Raw genomic sequence first — 12,282 nt, forward strand, 5'->3', positions numbered from 1 at the left:
AACTGCGTACAGTGTCATTTGAACTATGCCCGTTGATCACGCGTCTTGTGCAGTAGAAAATACAGAGCAGACTCCCCAGACTAATGTTCAATTTTAAAAGATTGAGCTTGGTCTGGTGATAGCCAGACTAGCCCAGACCACCTCCGAATGTGGTTTTAGTGATCGGATCTCAATGCGTCCTCAATGCATCCTGAGAGTGTTTTCACCTGTACTTAGAGCGGTCCACTTGTGAGCCGATCGCTCAGATCGGATTTTACTACCAGGTGAAAATATGGTATAAAATTCCATACAAAAGTCTGGGGTCTAAGGAGAAAGGAGTTCATATCCTGTGCCTTAGAGGCAAATTTGTGATTTTAGGCAATATAAATAAAACTGACTTAATTTGAAAGCCGAGCAGCAGCATATCAGTTCAGCCCTGGTCAGAAGCAGGTCCTGAGGCCCCGTTGGACAAAGCATGTTAGCCTATTTACTCTGACCATAAGCTTAGACCATAACCAGTTCCAATGGAGTGAGACAATCAGAAATGATTCCACATTCAGGAAATACACTCAACAATAGCAGTCACTGTGCAGGTTTGGAAGGTACTATGAAATACTGATGGTGAGGAAAGCATAAGTGTGTGTGTGTGTGTGTGTGTGTGTGTGTGTGTGTGTGTGTGTGTGTGTGTGTGTGTGTGTGTGTGTGTGTGTGTGTGTGTGTGTGTGCGTGTCTATATGAAAACAAAGATCTTGTGGATGAATTATATGATTTGCAATGATAAATGGTCTCAGACATTTACAGAGCCATCAAGATTGACCTATATTTTCGGTCTTGAAATATAGGCCAGAACCCAAATTAAGGGCCAGTAGGGCTACTACATGCATGTAAACGCCATTATCTTCACAGTAATTGTGTGGTGTTAGGCAACATAGAAGCAGTCTTGAACGGAGAGACATAGCCTCAGGGCGTAGCTGTTGACATGTAAATAGTGGGGATAGAAGCTGAAATGACAGCACAGACAGTAGGCTTGTACAACTAGTTCTGCTTGACTTGGGTTTGGCCTTGGCCACAAAAATTAAGGTCTAAAGGACAACAGTCTAGATGTCAGGATACCAGTACTCATATCATGTCAATAAGTAGGTTGATTTCCTTAATTGCCGGGGAAAATACATTTCTGTCTTTTACATCATTTACCTTTTAGATCATTTTACATCAGTCTACATGGCAGCAGCCCTGTAAGACCACAAACAACCTGAGATTACATCCTTTGTTACAATCTCTGCCTTTATTTGCTTTTGCTGTTCGTCTAAAAGTGGGGTTTAAAGAAGGCTGGATATCCTTAAGTCTCTCCTGCAAAATAAATACTCATCATTTTACATACTAAATATACAATACATTTAAGTTATAGTTATGACAGTCAGAATCCTTTATGAGAAAAGCTTTATTAGCCTCTTCTCACTGCACACGACAAGAGAAGTGGGCAGGTTGGTGTAGTCATGAGAAGGGAGTCATCCCCAAATCCTGTTAAAATCCTGTCATAAAATCTGCTCAATATGACAGTCACAAAAATCAACACATTTTAAGCACAGCTTTTTTTTGGGGGGGGAAATCCAATTTGGCAGACTAGGGACAGATTAACATCACTAAAGCTACATTAAAGCAGGAGCTGCACTAATCCTGTTCATTTGTGGGCTAAACTAGGCCACATTGGTATTACATCAATAAGAACCAGCCAATCATTGTTCTTTGACTCACAATATTTTGTGTGTGTGTGTGTGTGTGTGTGTGTGTGTGTGTGTGTGTGTGTGTGTGTGTGTGTGTGTGTGTGTGTGTGTGTGTGTGTGTGTGTGTGTGTGTGTGTGTGTGTACATGGTTGTGCCATCTGCTGTGCTGAACATGTACTCCTGGCCATCTATTGTCATCCTTTGACAGGATACATGTGAATGAGAGCTTAGCTTCAAGAGTGGTTTTTGGAAGCTGAATTCTGCCGGACAGTATCCTAGCCTTTGCTTTGCATGCTTTTTATTTTTAAAACACATAAAATTCCCACAGCTCCCTGGAGCATAAGTTACGAGTGGTCACAAGGGAATAAATGAATCTGCCTTCACACAAAGATGCATAGCACACAGACACAGACACAATCAAACAAAACACAAGCCACCAACAACAATGCTGTGAGGCTGCAAGTGGGGGTGACGTGATGAAACTCTTCTGCATTAATCAAAATCATCTCATTGTAAATCATTGATCGGGTCCCTACTTTTCCCCACTTTTTCGCCGTGGAAAGGGGAAGTCTAAAAATAGCCTGTGAGCGTCAGTGTGCCTAGAAGTCTTTCCATGTTCTCCCAGTCTGGCAGCATTAGTGAATTCAGATGAGCCTCCTGCAGCTCTCACAGCCTCTGTGTCTCTTTCTCATGCACACTTACACACATCCATGCAGCCGTGCACATGCATATACAGCTATAAATGCACAACACACACACTATTCACTTAAACATGTGCCTTCTATCACACACAAAACACAGTTTGCCCCTGGAGTTTCAGTACTGTGTCAGTGAATGGGAAAACTCAGCCAGCAACCCCATCAGTATATCACCTCTCAGTTTATAGACTACTGCCATCAGCATATCCACCGACCGCTTCATCATCTCTCCCCATCTCGCTCCCTTCCTCCCTGCCCCACCCCATCTCATTTTGCCCCAGTTCTTCATGCTCTGGCCAATAATGCTCTCTGTGCTCTGAAGAAACAACCATGAAGTCCACTCACAGCTGTCCTGCTGGTGGTGGATGCATGCATGTGTAACCAAAACATGAATGTAGCGAGGTCACACGGTACTAGGGCTGGGCGATATGGACAAAATCAAATATCACAATATTTTTTACCAAATACATCAATATCGATACCGCAACGATATCCAAAATCTAAGACGATATCTAGTCTCATATCACGATATCGATATAATCGAAATATTGCCCAGCTCTACACGGTACCACCTGAAAACTCCCTAGTGACTTGTTCCCTCTCTCCATCCCTGTTGGGCTTTTCAGTCCCTGTCATAGCGAGTGATAATCAGAAAGGATTGCACCTTGATTGTGAAAATAACGTGTGACCACAAAGACAAAGGTCCTATAATATGTGAGAAGAACAGGTAGAGACAGGACATACAAAGTGTGTGTAAAATGTCTGAAAAAGGCAGCTGCTCCTGGACAGAATGAATGAACAGAGAATAACAGTGAGTTTTGTGTCCACACAAACAGAGCCCTCTCCATCATACCCTGCTGCCAGACCAACTAAATCAGATTAACAAGTGCACATTTATTGCATTACTTTTTGCAGGCAATCTTGAATTTTCCTACATTTAAATCATATACCTAATATTTGTAGGTTATCATTAAAGCCAACGATATATAAACCTAAAATATTGAGATTGCAAAAAAATGTCATTGGTGGCCTTATCTGGGTAACAACTCCGATGGCGTGTGTCTGCACCGGCAAAAAGCTAACTCAAACAATGATGAGTTATATATTTTTAGTCTGAGCTTCACCATATAATCTGAAACAGAACAAGCCGGGGTGAAATGTGAGGACAGCACTTGCTTCTCTTTTAAATAAGAAAAGAGCTGGAACTAAACCCAGTAAGCAGCAGGCCACCACACAGTTACTGAATGGATGAGTGACTGCGAGCAGGGAGCTACAAATGACCCCAGACACGAACAAAAGAACAAGGCTGTAGAGCACTGAGAAAAGCAGCAACACTAGCCGGCCAACTTTGTCATCTGGATAGCCAAAATGGAAATACAAGTCTTATGTCATAACTTACTGTGTAGTATGCAGGGTAATCTGGGATGAAAAACATTGCATTTGAGGGCGAATCCATCTCGGAAACTGAATTCACATTGCTAATCAAATCTAACAACAGCCTAGTCTGGATTTGTGAACATGTAACTATTCCAAAAATGTCAACCAAATTTCAAATGAACTGTCAATGACGCAGATCCAGGTTTTTGCTCTCAATGACACACTTTCCTTTTCTTTCAGTAATGTAAAAAGCACCCACACATATTTATGTCGCTTTTTTTTTTCAGTTAGAAGTCACATAAAATTACAGTCATTTCAATTACTAGCCTGAGCTGGTCTGATGCAATTGAAACACCTTTTTAAATGTGGTTCTGATCTTCAGTCAGGTAATGCAGTTTTACTTATGGTCATGTGCTGCACAACAATAGCGGGCGATTTGGACACAAATGTCCATCAAATGTCTAAAGTCTCAGTAAGTCAAAAGAAAAAGGGCATCAGCAGACAAACAACACTCCAAATATCCACAAACGGCCACCCTGAATGCAGACTAAAAAACGAGGTTAGGCTACTAAAATTTGGACTGTGGGTCAGATATGATCCTATAGACACTCAGAGGACATAGAGTGACTACCATACCATAGCAGGGAAGGTAAGAGACTTCCTCAATTGGCTTCAGAGGAAACCGATAAAAGACAAGAAAGACTTGGATGAGATCTGATTCTGTGTAAAAGAGCCAATTTAGCAAAGTCATATGGGTGAGACAAAAGGGAAAGGCAGAAGCATTGTGACATAAACAAAGTGTGAGACCCCGGGATCCTCTCAGGAGTGTGAGTGTAGGAGTGTGGCCTCTCTAATGACCAATCAACACCCTCCTTGCTGCCATGGCATCTGTTAGTACTCCGTGAACTCAACACGCTGCTGGAATCCAATCAGACCGCAGAACCGACAAAGCTTAGGGTCAAGGAGCAATTCTGACATTTTGCAGAATGTCAACGTTCAACCTTTTCTAAAAGTTCTACTACACAGGAGTTTTGCTCTACGAATATGAAGGGTGAAAATGGGAAGGGGTGAAAGCCATAGGAAAAAAAAAAAAAAAAAAGTACCATCATAGTGCTGCTTTAGGAGGCTACAGCAGAGAAGGAAACAGAATGATAACTAACTAGCGAACAGGTGACATTGTGAGACCTCCGGGTCCCAACGAAAAATGTTCTTAGGCTACAGAACAAAAGTATCTTTTCATAGTTTGACAAAGTGAAGCTATAAGCCCATATGAATCAAAGAGCATACTGTGTCTACTCTATCCTATAGCTCTCTGGTTCTCATACCTATATCTTGAGATCTTGAAGCAGACACAAACTTGTCACTTACCTCAGACATAAAAAAAAGACATATCCTCAATTCTAAAGAACGGGCAGGCGCAAACTTGAGATGGAAACAAGTTAACAGTGCTTTCACCCATCTTCTAAGGCTAGAGGGTGTCATATGTTGTACAGACTGTAAAGAATGTCAGTCTATCATAAGGCATGAAAAAACATTCACAATCAGACAATGTAGAGCTTCCAATTTTTCTGACTGAGGGAAGAATGCAGAAAAAGATAACTTAAGTGTACACAAAAAGATGCAAAGCAAACCACACAGAAGAACCAGGGCCAGGTTTTAAACCCAAGACCATAGTCATGAGGCATCAGTGCTAATCAAACTGCACTTATTGAGGTTTTTTTTTGTAGAACAGTAAATCGTTCCCTGAATTGCAGCGTGAGTGTTGCAGTAAAATTGATACGTTGATCTATTAAGTTTATTGCTTTGTTACTAGGAACAATCTGGCTGGAAGGATTGGGTGAGGACAGGTAGCATCTGTCCCCACCTACTGCCTTGGCAGCATTAGCGTCATCTGCTAGCTTTGGCAGCATCTTGGAAGCACATCAATATGGCTTTATGTAGCCAGGGCCGCTAGTAGCTAGCATGCCAGTCACGCTCTCAGGCAACGCTTGCTCACAGCCTGAGCATCCACAGAGCACTGAGCCAACAGAGCTAAGCGGAACTGAGCTCAGGCTGAAAAGGGAGGCCAGGTCTCCATGGACCTGCATGAGGAAAAAGGGCCAGTGTCTGTCATCTATCCACACATCCATGGTTAGAAGAGTGGGGCCAAGTCCAAATATGAACACTGCCACCGTTGTAGCTGTGAGCACTATTTTCTTGTTCCCCCCCCCCATCAACACTTCTGTTGAGGAATGTTGATGCTCTCAACAAATCTCCGTATTGCTGTATTATAATCAAATCTGTAAGGAGATGGACTTTTCTGTTTATACCTGCACCACTGATGTTATGTTGTTACCACAAGTGTTTGCCAAAAGACGGTAAAACCTACCCATGGGAGTAATAATTGGGACGTTGTCCAACATCACAGAACTTCAGTAAGCTTATGAGACACTGCTAACAGCAGTGTACTTACTAGTCAAATCTGTACAGGGTGAGCATTTCAGTTTAGAGTTTATTTTAGTAGAACTGATTTTTAGATTGGACCATTGTCAGGTTTTTATTACTGGAAATGCTAAGTGACTAAATGTGATGAATTGGCAACTTTACCTTTGAACTATCTTAAGCAATGCTTAGTTATGAGAGATGCACATTTTAAGCAACTTCAGTAAAGGTGCCCTGTAGAGTTTTCCTGTGAACAACTTTAAATTAAGTGTTACTCACCAAAACTAGTTGTGTGTATGCTTGAGGTATAACGAATGTGTCAAGTGCATTTCTTTCCTCTTAAACATTTGCAAAGCACAATTCGTATTTATTTATAGTATTTTAAATCCAGCAATGTTGACATCTAGGTGTATTAGCTTCAGTCTTCTTCCTCGCTGCCTTTGCTGGCATACTGCAGCATATCTTGTCATGTTAGCGCCACCTGTTGATCAGTGCAATAGTGTGGCATCATTCGTAGAACTGTGAAACACGTCACCCGCGTGTGCAAGTAATAAATAAAACTACTAAACCAATAGAAACTTCTAGAAAAACTCCACAGCGCAACTAGAAGCTCAAACTTTAAATCAATCGTCCTCCATAATAATGATCAATAATTTATTTCAACACTGCATGTTAACAAGTAAATCTTAGTATTTTAAATTTGCAATTAATTGTGATTGATCACAGCACATGACTGTAATAAACTTGATTACATTTTTTAATTGATAGACAGCCCTAATAATTATTAATAAAAATGTATTAATCCTTAAAGGCTTATAAAACACAAAATTGTATGTTATTTGCACAACATTGGCTTTTGTTGCAGCACAACCTTTCTAAATATTTGAATAAGCACAAGTTAAAGATCAATTTAAAAAAGCATCACAATGTTACTCAAAACTGCCACTCCCGCTCTGTTTCTCATTATTCAGTAAATAGCCACACAATCAAACATAATAATTCTGCACAACTTGTGTATTGTTCTGGAGGACATTAATAACACTATTTGCAGAGCACTTTAAACAAGGCCTAAGCCATTCTTTAGACAACAAAAAATGGCCTGTACTTTACAAATCCCTATATACAATAGAAATTTGCATATCTACATGGTCAGGGATTAAATGTGTGCTGCTTAGTGTAACTCAACTTGTAGAATAGATTTTGCACAAGGTTAAAAGAGGAAGCAGCAGCCACAGTGAACTGACAGCAGGGTTTCTCACGCTGGCCCCGCCCGCGAGTTCCCACTCGGCCCATAGACTTTACATTGTGGTGACGTCACGATTGTTTTTGTTTCTTTTCTCAGATTGAGGGAAGTCTTTCAAATATAAAAACTACATGGAATAAAAAGTCAGAATAGAGTCATTACCAAGCTTGTTTGCAGTTTGAGGTGTCCTGGCAACAGTTTTACAGACGTCTCTTTTATAATGGTGGCACATGGGGAAAATCCTTTCCGAGTCACAGGGGGATTTTTCATTGCAATACCGCGAGTGGCCACTGGACAAAATCAGCAGAAAGGCTGAGCCCTGTTCCTGGGGGGGCTAGACCGTATGCAAAGTCAGCATAGCTCCAGCCAATGAAACCATCCCCACAGATGGAACTGGTTTCCCGTGCCAATTTTGCTCCTTGCCAGTTGATATAGTTTTGAGTTAAAATCTTACAGTGATTAATTACTTTTATTTATATATATATATATATATATATATATATATATATATATATATATATATATATATATATATATATATATATATATATATATATTTATTTATTAACATTAATATTAACAATTCAGTACGCTTGTGTGGGCTTAAGAGAGCATGTCATATAGAGAAATATTAAGTTGTGAATTATGCTTTGCACAGTTCAAATGCCAAAATGTTGTAATGTAACTCAACAATCAATCTATTCTGAGACTGTCAGTTTAAAAGGGTCACGTGAAACGTCTTAATAAAAAACAGGCTTATTGCAGGCTTGTCTGCAAACATGTGGGTGTTATCTGTACACATATCACTGACTACAGAAGGTGTGAAACCCACTTAACACAGGAAGTTGAGGGATAGATGTACTGACCTTCTATAAAAGGGTTAAGCTATATGTCTATTAACAAAGGGGACTACGCTCCACACTACACTACAATGGTATCATGTAATGCCACTGCACATAGATCTAGTTTCAGACCTGCAGGACCAGGATGTGGTACGAGTGGGGAAACTGCTGCGGCTCATTCAAAGAGGGCACCCTTTCAGACACTTTTAAGCATGGTATTACAAATCGCATCGCTGGTACAGGGAGTATATAACTAAAATGCAGCCAAAGTCAATCTAAAATTAAACTTGTATTCCCTAAACTGTGAGGAGGAGATATGAGAAATATGAGCAAGCTGAAACCTTACACCACTTCTCCAAATGCTCAAATGTTCTTCGCCATGTTGCTATGACAATTTAATTATAGTCTATCATGGTTGCACTATTGTTTGTTTGCCTCTGTGAGTTAGTGGGAAGATAATGTGTGAATGTGAAGTGGTGCTTTTTGGCAAAGTACCTAATGTTTGGCTGTAGGAGAAACCGCTCTAGTCTGTGGTGAGTGACTGTGGAGGTTTCATAGCTGGCTAAAGCTGTTCTGTTATGACTCATAGCATTAACCCTTTCAGCTCGTGATAAACGTAAGAAACACAGAATTGAGACAAATGCATGACAGGTCAAATTTGACAGCTTAATGCATGTGTACATATATAATATTCACACACAATCGCTCAATTCAGGCCTAGTACAATGATAGCACAGTTTTAGCATTCAAGAAGTATTTCATACAGATAGCAGATAAAGCAAAGTTAAAGAAAGGGAAATTGATCAGATTCAGAGAGAAGTGAGTCATTCCTCAAATGGTTTATCTGAAACTACTCTTTTAAAAATCCACCACTACCTTAAGCCTCTGCTGGCAGACAGTATCCATCTACATCATGACAACATCCTCAATAGGGACATTCTTATATCCAATCAGGAATTAGCACAGAGAGGCAGCGGGAGAGCACTTCAGTCAAATGACTGAGCAGAATGCGTACATTCAATATGACCTGAGTGGTGTTCAAAATTGCTCTGTAGCTGTGCTCCAGGGAGCAGGAGCCCGGATATGAGCCTGACCCTGGATCATACCTGGGGGAAGTCGGTTATTACAGTGCAGGCCGGTGGTTTATGAGTTTGGTTCAAAATCCAATATCAGATCTACATCCAAGGACAAGTTTCAGTCAACTCTGGTCAGCTCAGCAGCTGCACAACCCAACCGTCCACATAACACCTCTTTAACGTCAAAAATGAGCGGGCAAAATAAGACAGCTGGTGTAATGTGCAGCAAAAATGTTTTTACACGATATTTGACTTATGGGTGACACTGGATATTGATGTGAAATATAGGTTACTTTATTTCCCATATTCATAAAGGTAGAATATAGTGTTGTTCTTCATTGGCCACAGTCATTTCCCGGACTAGTCTGAACACTTTTTGTCCTGGCCACCACTGCTGGAATGTTTGACCACTGCAAAAAGCAGAACAGTAAATGCAGCTTGCTGACCCAAGCATGATCTTTGTGGGGTCACGGTTACAAGAGAAATGCCTGCACTGGTTAACTTATGGTCCAGCTTAATAAAAGAATAGTGCAGACTGGAAAATCAGTCAAATAAATGAAGAAAGAACACTAATAAAGATCTAAAAGCAGCTAACATCTGACAATTTTACAGCTAAACTCAGTGTTGACCTGTTCTAGTCCTTAGGATCTTGACAAAGTCAACTCTGGAGCACAGAATATAACACCACAGACATAATGATAGCTCTCATTGTGCAAGACTGGACTCAGTCATGCTGTGTAGTTCTGTAACGCTCGCTGTCTGACTTTTAAGCAAAAACACTGCTGCCAACGTTACATGACATCTTGGCTGTACAGCCTTACAATTACTGTAGTTACAGTCATTTTAACAAAACACATGGCTTACAAAACATACAACTGGCAAACACACAAAAACATCTTTATTAAGATGGATTTTAAGGCCACAACTACCAACTATTTTCATTGTTGAATACTTTTTTTTTTTTTTTTTTTTTTTTTTTTTTAAATGTATTATGAATCAATTAATTGTTTGGTAAGAAATTTAACAGAAATATAAAAGCGAGGAAATTGACATTTTTGAGAAGCTGGAAACAAAGAATGTTTGACATTGTTGTTTGATAAATGACTTACGGTTAATAAATGACCATAACCTTTCTGACGATTTAAAATGTATATGCTCTATAGGTCTGCCACTAACAAGTATTTTCATTATAGATTAATCTGCCAATTACTTTCTCTACTAATAAATTAATCTTTTGGTCTATAGAAAATGTAAAAATGATCATCACACTTTATAGAGCCCAAGGCGATGTTTTCAAATATCTTGTTTTGTCCAAACAACAGTCCAAAACCTAAAGATATTTAATTTACATTGAAACAATGATGGAATCAGGTTATTTTGGGTATGTTTGGTTCTTGATGTAAAGCACTTTGGATACCTGCTGGTTGCTGTAAAGTGCTGTATAAATAAATTGTTAATTGATTGATTGATTGATGTTTATAAAATGACTTTGATGATAGTGGAAATAATCAATGAATCGACTAATTGTTTCAACTCAACCTCTATTAATTATGCATGCTGTTTAAATGTTCAGAAACGTTTTCCTTTTACTTGTCTACACAAAGCAACTGACAGACACATTATTAATGGAAATCATGACATCACCTACCCTCATTTTCAGATGTTGGACATGCCACCTGTACAACCAGATCAAAAGTTCTTTCTGGATTCTCCCTGTAAAAAACAAAACACTGTTTACTCAGGGGAGATAAGGGGCCGCTATAAGGCTAATGCACACAATCATGGGCAACAAGTGTGTATTCAGCATTAACACACACATAGCAACTGTGTTGAATTCCATTACACGTACAGGAGTATAATATCAATACAGTGGACCTGCCCTACTTTACGTCAGTCACACTGTCAATAGCGGCCAATAGCCGACAATGTCAATAACAGCATATTAGCTGGTAGTGCATTATGTGAGAATGAGAAGCTTTCTTATCTCTGACAACATATCGGGACAAACTTGGGTCACAGGACCTGGGTCGCTCTGTCTACATCGTGTCCATATAAACCTATTTAACGCTGTCTGCTTGGCTAGCGGAGCTGCTAATTGGTGGTCAGCTAGCAGACAGAGCAACAGACTGACCCACATGCTGTCGAGCCAGCTGGCCTGGCGGTTAAAGCTACTGCTGGAGGTGGCTCAAATTACGGCCAAACATTCCTTAGTATTTCACGTTTAGCTCCGAGTTAACGTTACGTGCCACACGATAGCCGTTAGCTCGGCAGCTCTATATCAAGAAGCGACATAGAGGAGGAGGGGGGGAGAGAGAGAGACACTACACTCAGGGTCTTACTTTATTCTGCAGTCCATGGTTTAGCTACCACATCGCGACAACTCCGTGCTGTCGGCGGCTCTGCTCTGGCTCTGGCTCTGCTTGGCTGTCCGAGAATATGTCCACCTTGTCCTTCCTCAGTCTAAACCGTCACTTCTTCTGCCTCATCTGATACCGGTCGAAAGCTGCCGCGACCGCATGCTTGGAGGTGGGTTAGTGTAGTAGTTTGTGCCGTCCTTCTGCGGTTTAATGTAGCCTGAACCCCCCCCCCAGTTCAGCACCACGGCGTTTATTTCCCACAACAAACACCACTCCAGGAAGTGCTGTCAAAGATTTGGTGACGTCAGCGCGTCAGATGAGCACCTTGCTACTGCTTCTGCCTGCAAGCATCTCTCTTCCACCTAAAATGAGTAACACAGCAGACCTGAGCCCTGTGATTCATGCTTCTGATAAAAAAAATACGTGTTTCCCTATGAGACTGCATTATTAGTTCAGTAATTGTAGCAGCCGTAGCCTTCAGCAGTGGCTCCCAAAGTGGGATCCTGGGGACCATCAGGGTCCTTGAGAGGGCTTCCAAAATAAAAGGTAGTTGAGACTAGCCTAA

General features: G+C 40.6%; 1 protein-coding gene across 4 annotated transcripts in view; it reads right to left on the bottom strand.

Moving 5' to 3' along the window:
* dennd1b (DENN/MADD domain containing 1B) overlaps positions 1–12,035 on the bottom strand; it is a 112,011-nt gene extending 99,976 nt beyond the window's left edge. For all 4 annotated transcript variants that reach the window (XM_028587302.1, XM_028587301.1, XM_028587303.1 and 1 more), the window contains exons 1-2: positions 11,700–12,035; positions 11,009–11,073 (exon numbers count right to left, since the gene is read on the bottom strand). In XM_028587302.1, the coding sequence (XP_028443103.1) occupies positions 11,009–11,073; positions 11,700–11,716 (82 nt within the window). In that variant the 5' untranslated portion in view covers positions 11,717–12,035. The remainder of the gene's footprint in view (positions 1–11,008; positions 11,074–11,699) is intronic.
* Between the last annotated feature and the right edge of the window lie 247 nt (positions 12,036–12,282).

Source organism: Perca flavescens, chromosome 9, assembly GCF_004354835.1.
Source record: "Perca flavescens isolate YP-PL-M2 chromosome 9, PFLA_1.0, whole genome shotgun sequence".
Lineage (NCBI taxonomy): Eukaryota > Metazoa > Chordata > Actinopteri > Perciformes > Percidae > Perca > Perca flavescens.